Source organism: Xyrauchen texanus, chromosome 43 (assembly GCF_025860055.1).
Source record: "Xyrauchen texanus isolate HMW12.3.18 chromosome 43, RBS_HiC_50CHRs, whole genome shotgun sequence".
In the NCBI taxonomy this organism is placed as follows: domain Eukaryota; kingdom Metazoa; phylum Chordata; class Actinopteri; order Cypriniformes; family Catostomidae; genus Xyrauchen; species Xyrauchen texanus.
Window position 1 is genome coordinate 7957210 of NC_068318.1, and position 20316 is coordinate 7977525.

General features: G+C 41.0%; 2 protein-coding genes across 3 annotated transcripts in view; one reads left to right on the forward strand and one right to left on the reverse strand.

The window, feature by feature from the left end:
- Positions 1–16900, forward strand: part of LOC127635535 (very low-density lipoprotein receptor-like) — a 65034-nt gene extending 48134 nt beyond the window's left edge. For both annotated transcript variants that reach the window (XM_052115627.1, XM_052115628.1), the window contains exons 13-18: positions 5714–5853; positions 6058–6199; positions 7869–8018; positions 12059–12139; positions 12896–13065; positions 15061–16900. In XM_052115627.1, coding sequence (XP_051971587.1) covers positions 5714–5853; positions 6058–6199; positions 7869–8018; positions 12059–12139; positions 12896–13065; positions 15061–15096 — 719 coding nt within the window. In that variant the 3' untranslated portion in view covers positions 15097–16900. The remainder of the gene's footprint in view (positions 1–5713; positions 5854–6057; positions 6200–7868; positions 8019–12058; positions 12140–12895; positions 13066–15060) is intronic.
- A 964-nt stretch (positions 16901–17864) lies between these two features.
- Positions 17865–19963, reverse strand: LOC127635502 (uncharacterized). Its single transcript, XM_052115591.1, has 3 exons — positions 19645–19963; positions 19003–19508; positions 17865–18422 (listed from the first exon to the last, which is right to left on the reverse strand). Exons 1-3 carry the CDS (start codon positions 19961–19963, stop codon positions 17865–17867), a joined length of 1383 nt encoding a protein of 460 aa, XP_051971551.1.
- Positions 19964–20316: the final 353 nt, after the last annotated feature.

Here is a 20316-nt window from a genome sequence, read left to right on the forward strand (position 1 = left end):
ACTTTAAAAATTGCTTGTCAGACTGTACAATATGAAACCATTGATATCGACATGGCACACTGTGTATCATTATGTCAGACTGTACAATACACATCGTAGCTGACTGTGGTCCCTATTGTCTCAATCAGTGAATGTGACTCAGTGAACGTGACTCACATTACTGGAGCGTTGTGGAATAGAAGGGAAACTGCGAGATTTGCCTGTCCCGGAGGAGCTTCTTTAGTTTTTTTTTCTCTCTCTGAAAGTCAGGACATCAGCATTTCCATTGCTCCAATACCACTCCATCAAGAGCATAGGCTAACATATAAAAAGAAAGATGGATTTTGTCAAATAGGTCTTTAATAAGACAGCCCGATCACAAAAAACAAAAAATTAAAGGTGAAGAGAATGAACACGAGTGCTGGAGGAAAACAAAAAAGGTGGGTTATAGTACGTCATTCTCCTCTTAGTAACTTAATGTTTACAATTCATAGACTGATAATATATCGCGCTTGCAAATTCCCTATGGAAAATGCACAAACATGACATAGATTTCTATAATTGTATTCATCTTTATCTGCTAATTTGGATTAAAACATCCAATAAAATGTGAAAGTGGTGTAAATCTAAACTAAAGAAGTTTACAGACTTTTAATGTAAATGTATTAAAAGTAAAATAGTAATTAAAACAAAGTTGTAAAGAAATACATAATAAATGTAAAGAAAAAAACATGTTAAGAAAATGCAATCATATATTTATTTTCATTTTGTAAGCTCTGTATTTATTTAATGCTTTCATATTGCTGAAATGTAACACTTTACCCCAAGCATTTTCTGCTTATTTATTAAAACTTATTATATAAAATGAAAAAAAAAAAAAACATTGAAAGAGCATGAGTAGAGTAATAACAAATGTTGCTGTGGTGGTCAAACGTGAGCAGGTTTCTTTTCAAGTGAATTGGGGTGTGAGAGAGGAGTGGAATATCTTGTTTGGCTGCTGTAATAGCAGTCACACTATATGGCTGCGATGCTAAATTTCGGACACTGCCAGAACTTTTTCGGAGGCTAAAGATCATTGCAAAGTCTATTAATCAGCTGTCGGTGATCATGTCACACTGAACATTGTAAGATTGCAGATTTTGCCTTACGATGACAGAAATCCTTTAGGATTACTGAAACCCCGGGCAGCAGCTTTTTTTTTTTGTATGCCTGTATGCTTCCAAATTAATTGTTTTCTTCATACATATATATTTATATATATATATACAGTGAGGAAAATAAGTATTTGAACACCCTGCTATTTTGCAAGTTCTCCCACTTGGAAATCATGGAGGGGTCTGAAATTGTCATCGTAGGTGCATGTCCACTGTGAGAGACATAATCTAAAAAAAAAAATCCAGAAATCACAATGTATGATTTTTTTAACTATTTATTTGTATGATACAGCTGCAAATAAGTATTTGAACACCTGTATATCAGCTAGAATTCTGACCCTCAAAGACCTGTTAGTCTGCCTTTAAAATGTCCACCTCCACTCCATTATCCTAAATTAGATGCACCTGTTTGAGGTCGTTAGCTGCATAAAGACACCTGTCCACCCCATACAATCAGTAAGAATCCAACTACTAACATGGCCAAGACCAAAGAGCTGTCCAAAGACACTAGAGACAAAATTGTACACCTCCACAAGGCTGGAAAGGGCTACGGGAAATTGCCAAGCAGCTTGGTGAAAAAAGGTCCACTGTTGGAGCAATCATTAGAAAATGGAAGAAGCTAAACATGACTGTCAATCTCCCTCGGACTGGGGCTCCATGCAAGATCTCACCTCGTGGGGTCTCAATGATCCTAAGAAAGGTGAGAAATCAGCCCAGAACTACACGGGAGGAGCTGGTCAATGACCTGAAAAGAGCTGGGACCACCGCTTCCAAGGTTACTGTTGGTAATACACTAAGACGCCATGGTTTGAAATCATGCATGGCACGGAAGGTTCCCCTGCTTAAACCAGCACATGTCAAGGCCCGTCTTAAGTTTGCCAATGACCATTTGGATGATCCAGAGGAGTCATGGGAGAAAGTCATGTGGTCAGATGAGACCAAAATATAACTTTTTGGTCATAATTCCACTAACCGTGTTTGGAGGAAGAAGAATGATGAGTACCTTCCCAAGAACACCATCCCTACTGTGAAGCATGTGGGTGGTAGCATCATGCTTTGGGGGTGTTTTTCTGCACATGGGACAGGGCTGACTGCACTGTATTAAGGAGAGGATGACCGGGGCCATGTATTGCGAGATTTTGGGGAACAACCTCCTTCCCTCAGTTAGAGCATTGAAGATGGGTCGAGGCTGGGTCTTCTAACATGACAATGACCCGAAACACACAGCCAGGATAACCAAGGAGTGGCTCTGTAAGAAGCATATCAAGGTTCTGGCGTGGCCTAGCCAGTCTCCAGACCTAAACCCAATAGAGAATCTTTGGAGGGAGCTCAAATTCCGTGTTTCTCAGCGACAGCCCAGAAACCTGACTGATCTAGAGAAGATCTGTGTGGAGGAGTGGGCCAAAATCCCTCCTGCAGTGTGTGCAAACGTTTGACCTCTGTAATTGCAAACAAAGGCTACTGTACCAAATATTAACATTGATCTTCTCAGGTGTTCAAATACTTATTTGCAGCTGTATCATACAAATAAATAGTTAAAAAATCATACATTGTGATTTCTGGATTTTTTTTTTTAGATTATGTCTCTCACAGTGGACATGCACCTACGATGACAATTTCAGACCCCTCCATGATTTCGAAGTGGGAGAACTTGCAAAATAGCAGGGTGTTCAAATACTTATTTTCCTCACTGTATATATATGGAGTTCAGTTAATGTTCACATCAAACATCAGAATGGGAAACAAAAATGTGATCTCCGTGACTTCGACCATGGCATGATTCTTGGTGCCACATCGGGTTCCACTTCTGTCAGCCAAGAACAGAAAACTGAGGCTGCAGTGGGCCTACCATCTGTATACCTCCCTATTCATCACACCAGGCTGTTTTTCAAGTCTTTTAACTGTGCAGTACTGGTGAGCCTGTGCCCACTGCAGCCTCAGCTTTCTGTTCTTGGCTGACAGAAGTGGAACCCGACATGATCTTCTGTTGTTGTAGCCCCTCCGCCTCAATGTTTGACATGTTGTTCATTCTTAGATGCTATTCTGCTCACTACAATTGTACAGAGGGGTTATCTGAGTTACCGTATTCTTTCTGTCAACTCAAATCAGTCTGGCCATTCTCTGTTTACCTCTCTCATCAACAAGGATTTTCCGTCCGCAGAACTGATGCTCACTGGATGTTTTTGGCACCGTTCTGAGTAAACGCGAGTCTGTTGTGCATGAAAATCCCAGGAGATCAGCAGTTACAGAAATATTTAAACTAACCCGTCTGGCACCAAAAATCATGCCACTGAAAACACTGAGATCACATTTCTCCCCATTCTGATGGTTGATGTGAACATTAACTGAAGGTCCTGACTCATATCTGCATGATTTTATGCATTGCACTGCTGCCACATAATTGGCTGATTAGATAATTGCATGAATAAGTAGGTGTTCAGGTGTACTTAATAAAATGGTCACTGTGTGTCTGAATATATATATATATATATATATATATATATATATATATATATATACAGTGGGTACGGAAAATATTCAGACCCCCTTAAATTTTTCACTCTTTGTTATATTGCAGCCATTTGCTAAAATCATTTAAGTTCATTTTTTTCCCTCATTATTGTACACACAGCACCCCATATTGACAGAAAAACACAGACTTGTTGACATTTTTGCACATTTATTAAAAAAGAAAAACTGAAAAATCACATGGTCCTAAGTATTCAGACCCTTTGCTGTGACACTCATATATTTAACTCAGGTGCTGTCCATTTCTTCTGATCATCCTTGAGATGGTTCTACACCTTCAATTGAGTCCAGCTGTGTTTGATTATACTGATTGGACTTGATTAGGAAAGCCACACTCCTGTCTATATAAGACCTTACAGCTCACAGTGCATGTCAGAGCAAATGAGAATCATGAGGTCAAAGGAACTACCTGAAGAGCTCAGAGACAGAATTGTGGCAAGGCACAGATCTGGCCAAGGTTACAAAAAAATGCATGCTGCCCTTAAGGTTCATAAGAGCACAGTGGCCTCCATAATCCTTAAATGGAAGACGTTTGGGACGACCAGAACCCTTCCTAGAGCTGGCCGTCTGGCCAAACTGAGCTATCGGGGGAGAAGAGCCTTGGTGAGAGAGGTAAAGAAGAACCCAAAATCACTGTGGCTGAGCTCCAGAGATGCAGTCGGGAGATGGGAGAAAGTTGTAGTAAGTCAACCATCACTGCAGCCATCCACCAGTCGGGGCTTTATGGCAGAGTGGCCCGACGGAAGCCTCTCCTCAGTGCAAGACACATGAAAGCCTGCATGGAGTTTGCTAAAAAACACCTGAAGGACTTCAGGATGGTGATAAATAAGATTCTCTGGTCTGATGAGTCCAAGACAGAACTTTTTGGCCTTAATTCTAAGCGGTATGTGTGGAGAAAACCAGGCACTGCTCATCACCTGTCCAATACAGTCTCAACAGTGAAGCATGGTGGTGGCAGCATCATGCTGTGGGGGTGTTTTTCAGCTGCAGGGACCGGACGACTGGTTGCAATTGAGGGAAAGATGATTGCGGCCAAGTACAGGGATATCCTGGACGAAAACCTTCTCCAGAGTGCTCTGGGCCGAAGGTTCACCTTCCAACAAGACAATGACCCCAAGCACACCGCTAAAATAACGAAGGAGTGGCTTCACAACAACTCCGTGACTGTTCTTGAATGGCCCAGCCAGAGCCCTGACTTAAACCCAATTGAGCATCTCTGGAGAGACCTGAAAATGGCTGTCCACCAATGTTTACCATCCAACCTGACAGAACTGGAGAGGATCTGCAAGGAGGAATGGCAGAGGATACCCAAATCCAGATGTGAAAAACTTGTTGCATCTTTCCAAAAAGACTCATGGCTGTATTAGATCAAAAGGGTGCTTCTACTAAATACTGAACAAAGGGTCTGAATACTTAGGACCATGTGATATTTCAGTTTTTCTTTTTTAATAAATGTGCAAAAATGTCAACAATTCTGTGTTTTTCTGTCAATATGGGGTCCTGTGTGTACAATAATGAGGAAAAAAAATGAACTTAAATGATTTTAGCAAATGGCTGCAATATAACAAAGAGTGAAAGATTTAAGGGGGTCTGAATACTTTCCGTACCCACTGTATATATATATATATATATATATATATACAAGTATTGTGTGCCAAACACTATAGTTCCAATATATTGTACTTTGGCATTTCTAACCTTTTGCTTTTTTGACTTTTTTATTATTTTTGGAACTTTTAAGACTGGTCAGTCGTTCCTCTTTGCTTTGAGGCTCTTGAAATGTGAAATATATTGCTTATTCCTTGATTGCACTATATATTATTTGAGGCTCTAAAAAGGGTACCTAGAAGTTCTCCAGAGGGTTTCTAAGGTATGGCACCTTAGGAACCCTAATATTTTTAAATTTGTACTGTCTGGTTGACAGTAGTATTTGCATACATAGTTATTTTCTGACAAAATTTGAATCAAAATTCTTCTTGTCCTGCAAATTCAATTGTGAAAGCAAACAAACCCAATTTGACCTATTTTTACCCTAATCTTGACTCTTGTAGATCTGATCAAAGGGAGGCTCTACTGGGTGGACTCCAAGCTGCACATGCTCTGTAGTGTAGATCTGAATGGGGACAACCGCAGAAAAGTGTTGCAGTCTCCAGATTACCTGGCCCACCCTTTCGCCCTGACTGTTTTTGAGGTACACAAACCAAAAATAGATCAGTTACAGCTGATTCTGATTAACTAAAATGGATCGGTCACATCCTGACCATAATGTAGATTTATTTGATAAACCTTTATTTAATGTTCTAAGGTACCTCGAAGATATTGTTATCGTGTCTTCACCCACTTTCACCATTGCTTGTTCAATACTTCTCTAGTTCATAATATTTTTACCCCATAGGATCGAGTGTTCTGGACAGATGGTGAGAATGAGGCCATCTACGGTGCAAACAAGTTCACAGGATCTGATGTTACTATGCTGGCCAGCAACCTCAATGAACCCCAGGACATTATTGTCTACCATGAGCTCATTCAGCTGTCTGGTGTGTACCTGCATCTATACAGAACAACAACAAACTACACATAACCGAGACAGTGATTGTCAACTTTTCTTCATGGTTTCAGTGTTTAAATTAGTTTTGACATCATTAGCAACTCATTTATTGACCCAAATTACTCCCTTGTTTAAACTGATCAACCACCTTGAAGTCTGTCAGCTCTGCTTTGATGTTGAAGAGTTACAGTTGAAGTCAGAAGTTCACATACACATTAGCCAAATACATTTAAATTCAAGCCTGTCTTAGGTCAGTTAGGATCACTATTTTATTTTAAAATGTGAAAGAAGTTAACATATGCTTTGTTTGTGTTTGGTAGCATTGCCTTTAAATTGTTTAACTTGGGTCAAAGTTTCTATGTAGCCTTCCACAACAAGCTTCCCTCAATATGTGTCAGGATGGTAGGCCTCCTTGTTCGCACATGCTTTTTCACTTCTGCCGACAAATTTTCTATTGGATTGAGTTCAGGGCTTTGTGATGGCCACTCCAATACTTTGACCTTGTTGCCATTTTTCCACAACTTTGGAGGTATGCTTGGGGTCATTGCCCATTTGGAAGTCCCATTTGCGACCAAGCTTTAACTTCCTGACTGATGGTTTGAGACGTTGCTTCAGTATATCCTCATAATTTTCCTTCCTCACGATGCCATCTATTTTTTTTAAGTGCACCAGTCCCTCCTGCAGTAAAGGACCCCCACAACATGATGCTGCCACCCCCATGCTTCACAGTTGGGATGGTGTTCTTCAGCTTGTAAGCCTCACCCTTTTTCTTCCAAACATAACGATGGTCATTATGGCAATTTTGTTTCATCAGACCAGAGGACATTTCTCCAAAAATTAAGATCTTTGTCCCCATGTGCACTTGAAAACTGTAGTCTGGCTTTTTTATGGCAGATTGGAGCAGTGGCTTCATCCTTGCTGAGCAGCCTTTCAGGTTATGTCAATATAGGACTTATTTTACTGTGGATATAGATACTTATCTACCTGTTCACAAGGTACTTTACTGTTGTTATGGGATTGATTTGCACTTTTCGCACCAAACTACGTTCATCTCTAGTAGACTGAATGAGTCTCCTTCCTGAGCGGTATGATGGCTGTGTGGTCCCAAGGTGTTTATACTTGCATATTATTGTTTGTGCAGATGAAAGTGGTACCTTCAGGCATTTGGAAATTGCTCCCAAGAATGACTTTTTTTCTGATGTCTTGGTTGATTTCTTTTGATTTTCCCATGATGTCAAGCAGAAAGACATTGAGTTTGAAGGTAGGCCTTAAAATACTTCCACAGGTACACCTCCAATTCAGCACATCTCCTATCACAAGATATATGGCTAATTGTCTAAAGGCTTGACATCATTTTCTGGAATGCTCCAAACTGCTTAAAGGCACTATTAACTTAGTGTATTTAAACTTCTGGCCCACTGGAATTGTGATATAGTCAATTAATAGTGAAGCAATCTGTCTGTAAACAATTGTGTGAAAAATTACTTGTGTCATACACAAAGTAGATGTCCTAAACGACTTGTCAAAACTGTAGTTTGCTAATATTAAATCTGTGGGGTGGTAAAAAAATTTGTCTTAATGTGTATGTAAACTTGGGACTTCAACTGTACATAGGGAAGTTGGCAGTAACCAAAGTGTTTGTTGCATTCTCAATGCAGGGACAAATTGGTGTGATGAGAAGTCAGAAAATGGAGGCTGCTCCTTCATGTGTCTGCCAGCTCCACAAATCAACAAACACTCCACCAAATACACTTGCATTTGTCCACAAGGCAAAACACTTGCCTCGGATGGCTTGTGCTGTAGACCAGGCAAGTAACTGGCACTGCTTAACACAAACAACTGATGTATTGTTGTCCCAAGCTTTTTTTTTTCTTCCAAAATGCACATTTTATTTCCATTCAGTTACTCTTTTTTTCTTGTGATTACTGGCTTCACCTTAAATTTTTTTGTTAGTCTGAAATCTCAGATTTCATAGAAGAGGAGGGAGATTTCTACTTTTTCTTTAGAAGTTGACCACAGGTTGAAACACCAAGTAAAATCAAATAAAGTTTGCTTCAACGTAGCGTATCAAATAACAATTTTAATGAAAACTTTGACAGTACTCTGCTCAACTTATATTAAATACTGAACGTTTAAAAAAATCTCACACTTCTAGAATGTAAAGCACTGAAAATTATAGTTATTTAAGACCTGCTACAATTATAAATGAATGAAGATTTACAACTTTTATAATGTGAGAACGAGGATCCTCTGTGTCAGTTCCATTCTGTAAACACCTCAAAACTGCAAGCAAAACACTTGGTGGTTTCGAAATATTTGATAAAATAAAAAAATAACTTTTTAGATCGCTAATAAAAGGTAGATTAAGAGGAATAAAATCACATCATGTCAGGGCGATAATTCGACAGTTGTTTTTTTTTTTTTAATTCAGTGAAACAGAACAAGACTTCACCAACCTCATCCAAATACCCTTTTTGCTATGGGGGTTTTTGTCCCCCACCTTTTTGAAATTGGAAACAGTATCTCCTTTATGATGCATACTTCAAAATTATCCATGGATTGGAGTAGATCCCTGTTGATGCTATTTAGCATTTTACTCTGATTAAGTAGAAATCAGCAAATATATTTGATCAAAGTGGTCATTATAACAGCGTATTCAACTGTAATAATTGGCATCTCACAATCCCAACATGGACGACTTGTTGTTCTGCTGTTTTTTTGGTACCGTTCTGACAGCAGCCATTAGAAATGCTAGACAAAAATGATTTCTAGTGAATAGCATGTGCCATACAGTAGTCCAAAGCTTTAAGAAAAGAATTTCTGGAAATGGGACAATTTTGTTCTCTTTTATGACAGAAGCACCTATTGCTACCCCTCAAGATGGAGGGAGGGTGACCCTTCACCCCAGTTACCCTTAAGGTAAAGCAGTCACTAGGATGCTAAGTGCATGTGCATTGAGATCCATGCATTTGATTTGCTTACTGCCACAATGATAGTTTGCTTCATAATTGAAGTTTGTTGAAATGGCATGTTTACAAATTCAGCATTAGACGTAGGCTTTTGGGTGTGTGATAACTAATTTAACATGACTACTGTCAAATTGGGGAAGTTTGCCTTCCTAATATTCTGCCAGCTAGTCTATGGGCACTAATTATGGCATATATGATTTTATGTAGTGGCTTGATAACTAGGGGTCGCACTTGGGAGCCCCAAAACACCTCAGATCTTTGAGAAAAGGCCAAAGAGAATTGCCGATTGGAATTTGCATGCCACTCCCCAGGACATACGGGTATAAAAGGAGCTGGAATGCCTCCATTCATTCAGATTTGTTCTTTAGAGATGAGCGGTTGTGTGTCAGCGAGCTGAATACCACTGCCGGTCCATTCACCTCTTTAGAAGCGTATGCTGTTGGATATACAGCACATTCCATCGGCTTTCTCTCCATCTCCATGTCTAGCATGGTGAATTGGGGGCTCCAATGAGTTCAGATACACCGTAAAGTAGAGCTTTCCAACCTGTCGCGCTGGTTGGCCAGGACCATCCGACTTGGCTACATCATTTAGTTCAGCAGGCGACCAGACCCTTCCTACGATTTGCTTTCGACGGCCGGGCATATCAGTACAAGGTCCCTGTCCTCTCGCGTCTTCACGAAGGTCACAGAGGCAGCTCTTACCCTGTTAAGGGAAGTGGGCGTCCGCATACTCAAATACATCGATGACTGGCTGATTCTAGCGGACTCTCGAGAGTTGGTTGTGGAACAATCTACATGGTCTACAAATTGGTGTTCTTCCCAAAGCGACGACCCTCAGAGATGCACAGTCGGATCAGTGCTTTCTTTCCTGCAGGAAAAGTTGGAGGGGTGGCTATCCCTCTCCACCTTGAAGGTGTATGTTGCCACTATATCGGCACACCACGATGCAGTAGATGGTAAGTATTTTTAGATGGAAAGCACGACTTGATCCTCAGGTTCCTGAGAGGCGCAAGGAGGTTGAATCATCCTCTGAATCCAACTCTTTCCCTCATGGGACCTCTCCGTGGTCCTTCGGGGCCTACAGAGAGCTCCATTTGAGCCACTAGAGTCAGTCGAATTGAAGGCCGCCCTTCTGACCGCACTCACTTCCATCAAGAGGGTCAGGGACCTGCAAGTGTTCTCTGATAGCGAAACATGCCTGGAGTTCGGTCTGGAGGACTCTCACGTGACCCTCCGCGCAAGCTTGGAGGAGGAAGATACATCGCATTGGCATACAAGGTCCAGGCCGTGCCCACCCCTTTGGGAATACAAGCACACTCTACAAGAATTGTGGGCACGGGCCAATGGCACCTTTCTAGCAGACTGTGGCAGGGCTTCGTCATGCCGGGGGCTCCCCTTCCTGAGAGAACGAGGAAGGAATGTGGCTGGGCTGGGTCGTGATTATACACACCCTGTCCCTTATCAGGCTAATCAAGCCTCCGAGAGGGATAAAGGTCGACTGCGGAGGATTGTGCGAGAGAGAGAGAGAGATAGTTTACGGATGTGTTTGTGTCTAAGTTTTATATTAAAATATTATTTATGTTGAAAAGCCGGTTCTCGCCTCCTCCTTTCCATTGATCGCTTTACACCGACATCATTAGCAACACCTAATACCTTCACAAGATTTTACAATCTCCGGGTTGAGCCGGTCTCGTCCCAGGTTTTGTATGCTCTCATACTAGATACGTCTTCCCCCAGGGATGTGGGAAACTATACAATGTTTTTTGGGGCGTTGGGGAAGGCTACATGCAGTCCGAGTGCATCTGCTTTTACGCACGCAGTAGCCTGCTTGTACCTGCATCGGCAGTTCAAGTTGCACAGTTCAGCTGTTGTGGCGTTTTGTATAAGGATTCCTAGTGTCACCCTGTTGTAACCTCCGTTCCCTGATGGAGGGAACGAGATGTTGTGTCCCTCTTGCAACAATGCTGTACTACCCGCTGAAATGTCCTGGACCTTGGCCTCTGCAAAAAACCTGAATGAATGGATGCATTACAGCTCCTTTTAAACCCGTATGTCCGGGGGAGTGGCATGCAAATTCCACTCGCCAATTCTCATTGGCCTTTTCTCAAAGATCTGAGATGTTCTGGGGCTTCCAAGATCGACCCCTAGTGTCACTACATCGACACAATATCTCGTTCCCTCCATCAGGGAACGGTGGTTACGATAGTAAACTAGACGTTTAAACTTAAAAAAGCAGCAGACCATAATTACGTTCAGAATTATTTCTAGACATTTTGCTAAATTGTATGAAAGTTTCTGTCAACTGGAGTTTGTTTGTTTGCATTTTGATCATTTATAGTTATGGGGAAAATTAAAATGGGAAATGGAAAAGGAACCTTTATGCTATGTTATTTATACTAAGAATAATTTAGTTTGAAAGTGTCTGGGGCAGCGAAGGTTGCCTCTGTACCGGTTCATTCTGGTAAGGCCAGTTGCTGCCTCCTGCTAACCAGGTAACATCGATAATTTAACATGGGAGTAAAATTTCTACTGTAGTCTTTACCTCTGCATTGAGAACATTATTCTGAACTAACAAGAATCCTAAACAGCATCGACAGTATTGCTAATGGCTATGTCAGAACCAAGAATGTGATTTGTTTCCATTTGATCGTTTTGATGCTTTTGTCTGCTCCGATATTCATAAGATTGTACAATTTATTTACCATTATAGTCACCATTTACAGCAACCTTTTGATGGCAAGTGTCTCAGAGCTATTTAGTATCATAGAAATATTCTTCTGCTTAGTTGATTTTCTTTGACATAATACTTTAGTTCATGTTTGGAGTGGTTGCATTAGGTACAGTAACTGTACTGTATTTGTTTTTAAAAACCCGTAGAAGGAAACATCAGTACCTCCATACATGAAGTGAATTCATCAGCCAAAGGATCAGCAGCGGCCTGGGCAACTTTACCTATGTGTAAGTATATAATTTCTTCTACTGATATTGAAAGACTGATGTACTACCCCTCATATATTGATAGGCTATGACTAGGGGCAGATCTTCCCTTTTCAGAGAGAAAAAAAACTTGCTTGCCAGTTCCCAGTTACACTGTCGCCTGGTCCTCGATCAATCCTCCACCCTCTGGCGGATGACGGCCACTCCTGCCAGGGCAGACCGGAGACAGTCCTCTGACCCCTGGTGGATGGAACGCCCCTCCACATTTTGGCGGCCGGTAGGGAACTCCTCTACCCCTGGCAGCGGCTCCACCACTCCAGGCGGCCAGCAGCGAGCCCCTCCTCCCCTCGCGGATGGCGGCTGTTCCTCTGCATCAAGGCGGCCGGCAGCAACTCCTCCGTCCCCTGGCAGATGGCTGCGGCTGCTCCTTTGGATGGATGGCAGTGGCGAGGACTCCGTGACAGTGCATCCCTCCTCCTTCCCGGCTTCAACACCAATGTAACAGGGTTTAAATGAGAAAGGAGGAGGCAGGAATCGGCTGAACAATCAAAATAATATTATAATAGGAACTTAAACAAAAAGACACAAAAATATAAATTCACACATGGTAGCTGCATGTGGCTCTCTCTCTCTCCTGAACTGCTGCATTCTGCTGCACTTATCCCTCTCTTCGGCTGATCAGCCTGATTGGGGGCCGGGCATGCGTAGTCACAGCCCAGCCCCTCTCTCCTCCTCGTCACATAGAGTTACTGAAATGATCCCTTTATTTACTTGCAGTGTTGTTGGCCATGGCTGCTGCAGGTGGTTATTTGATGTGGCGGAACTGGCAAATCAAAAACAAGAAGAGCATGAACTTTGATAATCCAGTGTACCTGAAGACCAGTGAGGATGACCTCAATATCGATATCAGTAGACATTCTGCCTCTGTTGGCCACACGTACCCTGCTGTGAGTAATGCAGAATCACTATCTGTGGTTAATAACTATATAGGCTGTCATCTACCTCATTGCAACAAAATATTTGCAATATCTACTTATTTTGAGCTGTCCCCTCTGAATCAATGCAGGATGGGAAAGAGTGGCAATGACTTATTCCAGAAATTATTGTCTGGCTGTGGAAAATGGCTCTTTAAACTACACTATATCATTCAAAAAAATTAAAAATCAAAAAGACATTGTTTTTGAAAGAAGCTGACTGTTTTGGAATAGTAGGCTATGTCTTTTCTACACCGCAGATAATCAAAAATCTCATAGACTTACATTGACAGAATGTTCAAATGGGCCTACTCAAATGAGAAATGCTCGCCATTTAAAAAAATAACTGTAAAAATTCAAATGTAAACAAACACACAAAAGGCCTTTAATCTGCTTTAATTTACTCTCAATCAATCCCTTTACAATGCATTTTATCAGTTATTTAAGTAATGAGTGCATTTGCTTTCCTACAGTTCAATTGTAATTTAAAAAAAGGCCAATAATAAACTTTTCTCTAGAAACAAGTCTGACCATTTAACACGTTAATTATGTGTGATTAATTATATTCAAAATAAAGCCTTAAAAAACGAACACAATAAATCATGCCCCTCGTATGTAACTTCCGTAATAAAAGTACGGACAAGCGTGGCGTTCTGCTCCTATTGAAATTAATTGAATATGGCCACACAGCTTTGCTCACCACGTGCCAGTGGATACATCCAGAAATGGAGGATGCACAACAGGTGGGTGAAGCTCAACAGAAAACGGGACACTTGAGATGTGGTTTTCAAAGTTTCCTCTACTTTCAAAGTGACACAGTGTCCTTACAATGCAGCGTTTATGATATTGAATACTAGTGAGATGCTCCAAACTGTCCGTCTGGGGCACGCATATGTACATAGAGCAACAATTAAAAATAGTGCAGACAGAACGCAAGAATGTGTATTGTGAGGACTGGACACATAGTTGAATTCAATGCAAAACAAATTGCTGTCACCTCTAAGCTTGTTCAATGATATGAGAATAAAACACTATATTGAATTCTTAAAGTCACTTTTTTTATAAAGTTGTTTTCATCTGTCACAGTAATGCAATTTATTTCAAACTGAATTTCAAAACGTATTATAGGTCCTACATATTATATTTATAAAGATTTTAATTATTATGCATTATCATTTTATGGATTATATTTATTTGGGGGCCTTTCTCAGCAAATAAATATGCATGTGATTATTTGCGATTAATTTCAATTAATTAATCTGCATTCTATGTCATTAATTTTATAAAAAAATTTAATCAATTGATAGCCCTACTAGAAACCCATCAGTATATTCATCTTTTGAGAGTTGAAGGTTATTTGATGCATGAAAGTACACTACTTTGATGAACAAAGACTGCAAATTGAATCTGCAGGACAGACAGAGAAGTGGATGCACAAAATATGCACAAAAATAAGAGGACAAAAGTCTCTAGTTTGAGAGGGACTCCACATCATTGAACAGTAGGCCTACATGCCAACACCAGTTTCACCTGCAGCAGTAGAGAGAAGACTGGAATGCTGTTCTTTCTGGCAAAAAGAAAAAGGAGATTTACACTCTCATAAATGAAAAGGGTAGAGTTTAAAGTTTGGACAGTAAATGGTTCGATAAGAGTTTTGTGGATGGATAAAAGTAAAATTGTAATGTTGAGCCGTTGTGAGAACAGTTGATCTTAAGGTCTGTAAGAACTACAAGCCAGTCACATCTATAGGAGGTGCTACAGAAAACATGATGAAAGTTCAGCTGAATACCTTAATAGTTAAACTGTTATATTGCAACTTTATACATTTCTTTACTATAGTTCTCAATACCTTTAATGCATCCTTGGTGAATAAATTATTGCATGAATGTCACTTTTTAAATGTAGGACTTTTAACAGGCTATGGAAACTACCATCCCTTAATGTTGCTGTCCTTTTCTTTTCTTGCAGATTTCAGTGGTAAACACAGAAGATGACTTCTCATAACCAGAGCCCTTTTCAGTGCTCCAGTATATATACCAGACACTTGGTAACACAATGGCAACTGCTGCCTTTTCTCACAACCAGATGCCTTCTGAAGTGCATTTCTAAGTTGTTGGGGTTTTCTTTTTTCTCATAAAGAGGATCTCATTCGTGGTACGAGAAGGGTGTTGCATCCTGCTCGAACTTGAGTGTGCATAGAGCGTCAAATAATTCTGAGGGCATGGTTTTTACCTCCACTTACACATAATGGTCCCAAAATGATTCAGCAGCCTTACTTCCTACTTACCAGGATGTTAATGGCAAAACTGGAAACCCACAATCCAGATATAAAGGTAACTTGTGTGTGTGGATGTCTGAAATAATTAAATTAAATTCATATTTTAGGCCGTCACATCTGTAAAATGCAAGTTTTTGTTTTGTTTTCCTTATGAACATTATTTCCCAGAAACTCCTTATGATGGCATATTGTGTCTTTCTGGGTTAAAAGGCTCTGTTACAAAATTAGTATAACACTGTATATACAGTATCTCACAAAAGTGAGTGCACCCCTCACATTGTTGTAAATATTTGATTATATCTTTTCATGTGACAACACTGAAGAAAAGACACTTTGCTACAATGTAAATAGTGAGTGTACATCTTGTATAACAGTGTAAATTTGCCGTCCCCTCAAAATAACTCAACACACAGCCCTTAATGTCTAAACCACTGGCAACAAAAGTGAGTACACCCCTAAGTGAAAATGTCCAGATTGGGCCCAATTAGCCATTTTCCCTACCCGGTGTCATGTGACTCGTTAGTGTTACAAGGTCTCAGGTGTGAATGGGGAGCAGGTGTGTTAAATTTGGTGTCATCACCCTCACACTCCCTCATACTGGTCACTGGAAGTTCAACATGGCACCTCATGGCAAAGAACTCTGAGGATCTGAAAAAAAGATTTGTTGCTCTACATAAAGATGGCCTAGGCTATAAGAAGATTGCCAAGAGTCCCTGACACTGAGCTGCAGCACGGTGGCCAAGACCATAAAGCGGTTTAACAGGACAGGTTTCACTCAGAACATGCCTCGCCTTGGTCGACCAAAGAAGTTGAGTGCACGTGCTCAGCGTCATATCCAGAGGTTGTCTTTGGGAAATAGACGTATGAGTGCTGCCAGCATTGCTGCAGAGGTTGAATGGGTGGGGGGTCAGCCTGTCAGTGCTCAGACCATACGCCGCACACTGCATCAAATTGGTCTGCATGGCTGTCGTCCCAGAAGGAAGCCTCTTCTAAAGATGATGCACAAGAAAGCCTGCAAACAAAGGACATGGATTACTGGAACCCAGTGGCGGATCTAGAGATTTTTTCCTGGGGTGGCAAAGGGGTGGCATGAGGTTTCAGGAGGGGGGCCATGGAAATTATTCATAATTTAAAATGCTACGGTTTTCATTGAATGTGTTTTGTTCTCTACACTACATTACACAGAGTGGGAGTCAAATCAGAGATGTAGATGGGTTTTTGGATGGTGTGGGTCTTAATTTGTGAATTGTGGACCCTTTCTCTGTGTAATCACTATCAACAGTCTGTGTAGTCTATACTTAAATTGTACTTTGTGAAAAAGCAATTATTGGGGGGTTTGGGGGTATGCTCCCCAGGAGATCAAAAATATGTCTTCTAGTGAGTTTTGAGGGAATATGGACAGATTTAATCATTCACCATAAGCCATCAATAGATTTAGGTTATCTGGATTGAAACAAGATTATAATGCAGGATTGTTGCATTGATAACCATGACTGTCAAAACATTTCCCTCTGATTCAATAAAGACTCAGTGAAGTACCTTTTAGTCAAAATTATTTTTGGATTTATTACAATATAACATACAACAATTGACATTCTTATGTACATTTAATTAATCTCTCTCTCACACACACACACACACACACACACACACATCTCTCTCTCTCTCTCTTTCTCTGCTAAACTGCTAATCACTTGAGGGCAAACATCAAAAACACAATTTCCTGAGGCAAGACCTCAAAATCCAGAGGAACTATGGAATTCATATTAACTAGGCCTATAGTTTAGGCATTTCATCTCAAGATAAACATTTATAGATTCCAGGCATTTGTGAGGCTCCATACTGTATGCAGCAAACATACGAAAAAGAACATCTTGAAATGAAAAACACTAACTTGATAAAATTATAACCTAATGCAATTTTCTTATTTGCAAGATGCTGTTATTTTATTGCACATGACTATTAAACTGTACAGGTTAAATCAATTGCAGACGGCGGTTTCCATGAATGCTAGAAAAGCGTTGAACAAACTCGTTTAAGTCCACTGCTTTTGCACGGTCACTCTCAATGCTGAGCACAGCTAAATGGGACAATCTCTCAGTTAGCATAGTTGAGCGCAGGTGATTTTTTACGAGTTTTAGAGTGGAAAAACTGCGCTCACATCCAGCTGTGGTAACTGGTAAAACAGCTGCAATCTTGCATAAACGATGCATCTCATAAAACACCTCTTTAAAAGGGTCCAAATAACCTAGCAGTTCAATCAAAGATGAAGGGCAATTTTTTCCATCTCTTTTACTCCTTGCAAAAAGCCTCTCAACCTGAGCGACTTCATTTTTCAGATCCTCAATATTTGAGCCATATGCTTCAGCAAGCAGCAAGACAATATCCTCTTTTAAGAAGTGATTGCTAACTGGGTTTAGCCCCTGTAAGCCTTTCATTATATTGCAACTGGGCGCTGAAAAACGCTTCTGCATTTCCCCAATAATGGAGTCCATTATGGGCAGGAATATGTTTGTTCTAAAGGCATCCTTGCCATTAACTTGGCTTCTGTGACCAAGTGTGGATGTGACATACAGTAACTGTCATTTAGTGCTCTGGGTGTCTGTTTGGCTCTTTTTAGCCTAACAGTGATGGGGATGTTGCAGGTTTCACATGTGTGGATTACTGTGTTCCACAGCTCATTAAAGTACTCATCCTCATTGCGATGCTCTTCAAAGGTCTCCCTGAGGGTCTCAATTAAGTCTACAGCTCTGAGGAGATCCAAGTTTGGGGACTGTAGCAGCTCAGACAAAAACTTTGCATCACCCAGCACCTGTCTAAATATGGCAAGTAGCCCAATGAAGTTCAGGTCAATTTGAGACATTAACCCTCGGGCCTTCGTAGATCTTTCAGGATCAACCTCATATGATATGTCATCCAACACTTTGAGTACTGCAGGCAATCTATCAAAAAGGTTCCTACAGGCAATGCCGCGACAGGCCCATCTGGTGTCGCTGAGGCTTTGAAGTTCTCTAGGGGGGCCACTAAACATCTCCGCTTGTACTTCCATCCACTTTTGATGGAAAGAAGAGCCGGAAAGAAACACATACAATTGCTGGAGCAAAGTAAAAAAACTCCCCAGCCTCAGGGACCTTCTTGACGCAATCGACAATGACCAAATTTAAGCAATGAGCATTGCAGTGGACATAAAAAGCATATTTGGCTACTTGTCTAACTCTTGTCTGCACCCCTGAGCACCGGCCACTCATAACTGCAGCGCCGTCGTACCCTTGGCCCACTAAATTCTCCTTGTATTCAAGGCCATACTGCTCCAAAGAAGAGATGATTTTGGTAGCTAAGGAGCTGGCATCCAAATGTTCGGCTTCCCAAAAGCCTAAGAAGCCCTCCCGTACAGCTCCCTCATAATAGTACCTTAAGACTATGGACAACTGCTCCCTTTTGCTGAGATCTTTTGTTTCAGTCAGATGTAACAGAGAAGTACTGACTCGATTTGACTTCTTTTAGTATGTCCTCCTGGACCATCCCTGCCAGGATTTGTAATATTTCGTTTTGGATATTTTTGGAAGTATACATCGCATTAGTGGGGCCTTCTGATAGTCTTTTTGAATAAAAGAATCATGATCTCCTACTACGTGCAAAATCTCAAGGAAATTGCCTCTGTTCCTAGACTCATCATTTTCATTATGTCCACGCTGAGCTATATTCTGTATTGCAGTAAGACGCAATACCTGACCTATAGTCTTTATGTATTGTTGATTCTCTTTTATCTGTTTGCGATTCTCATCATTCATCATGCCTAATACTGATATGTTGCGTTTCATCATCTTTTGATGATCTCGCCATGTGGTCATTGCATTCAAATGCGCCTCAGATTTGGAATGTACACTAAAGCCACCATCTTTGAAAGTGGCCTTGCGCCAGTTTTTGTATCCCGCAGAAGAGGTATAAACAGTTTTGCTAGACGAAAAATGCCGGCATGCAAAGCAATACGCAGCGTCCATGGCCACTGAATATTCCAACCAAGGATATTCCTCATACCACTGTCCATGGAAGCTCCTCCTTGCCCCTCCCTGCATGGTTTTGGGAAATACCTTTAACACAGGTTGTGTCGGATCATCTGCCTTCAGCTTTGATATATCTGAGAAGAGAAAACAAAACAAAATCACAGTACTGACAACATATTAAAATTTTTGTTGCATTTATCTAAACAAGATCAGTTTTAATTTTGCGCCTAGAGTTGGACATGTCTTTATTACAGCAGTGATTCAACATACCATGAGGGCCAGCTTGACATTCGCTGCTCCTAGCCATCTCTCCAGTTTCACTTTCACACTCTTCACTGATTTGCCCTCTCTCTCGTCCTACATTTCCCTCTTCTTCAGTGGGCTGCTCCAGCCCCGCATGCTGCTCATGACCCTCATATTGACCCTGCCCCTCGTCCTGCTCATGACCCTCGGTCTGCTCTAGTCTCTCATGCTGCTCCTGCCCCTCACACTGCTTCTGGCCCTCAGTCCGCCTTAGTGTCTCCTGCTGCTCCTGAACCTTGGTCTGCTTCTGGCCCCTCGGTCTGCTCCAGTCTCTTGTGCTGCTCATCTTTGTCTAACTTCTCTCCAGTCTCCCTTCTTCTCTCCCTGTCTTCTCCACCTGTGTCTAGTTCCCCCTTTTTTTCTTGGGTTGAAAGAACTTGGCTATGCCAAACCTTTTCATTTTGCATCCTAATCTGACCTGCAGTTTGTCAAACGTAAAAATAGCATGTTGGTTAAAACCATGTTGTACAATTCCAATTCATCTATCCATGTTAATTGAATCTTAATCCTTAGTAAAATGTAAATACTTTAACTAGATTCATACTATTGTGTATTCCCATCATGAGAAGTTTTTAACTAACAATGCTGCAGAGCCATGAACAGCTGTTAACAATGTTACGGTTTATTTCCTCTAGTTGA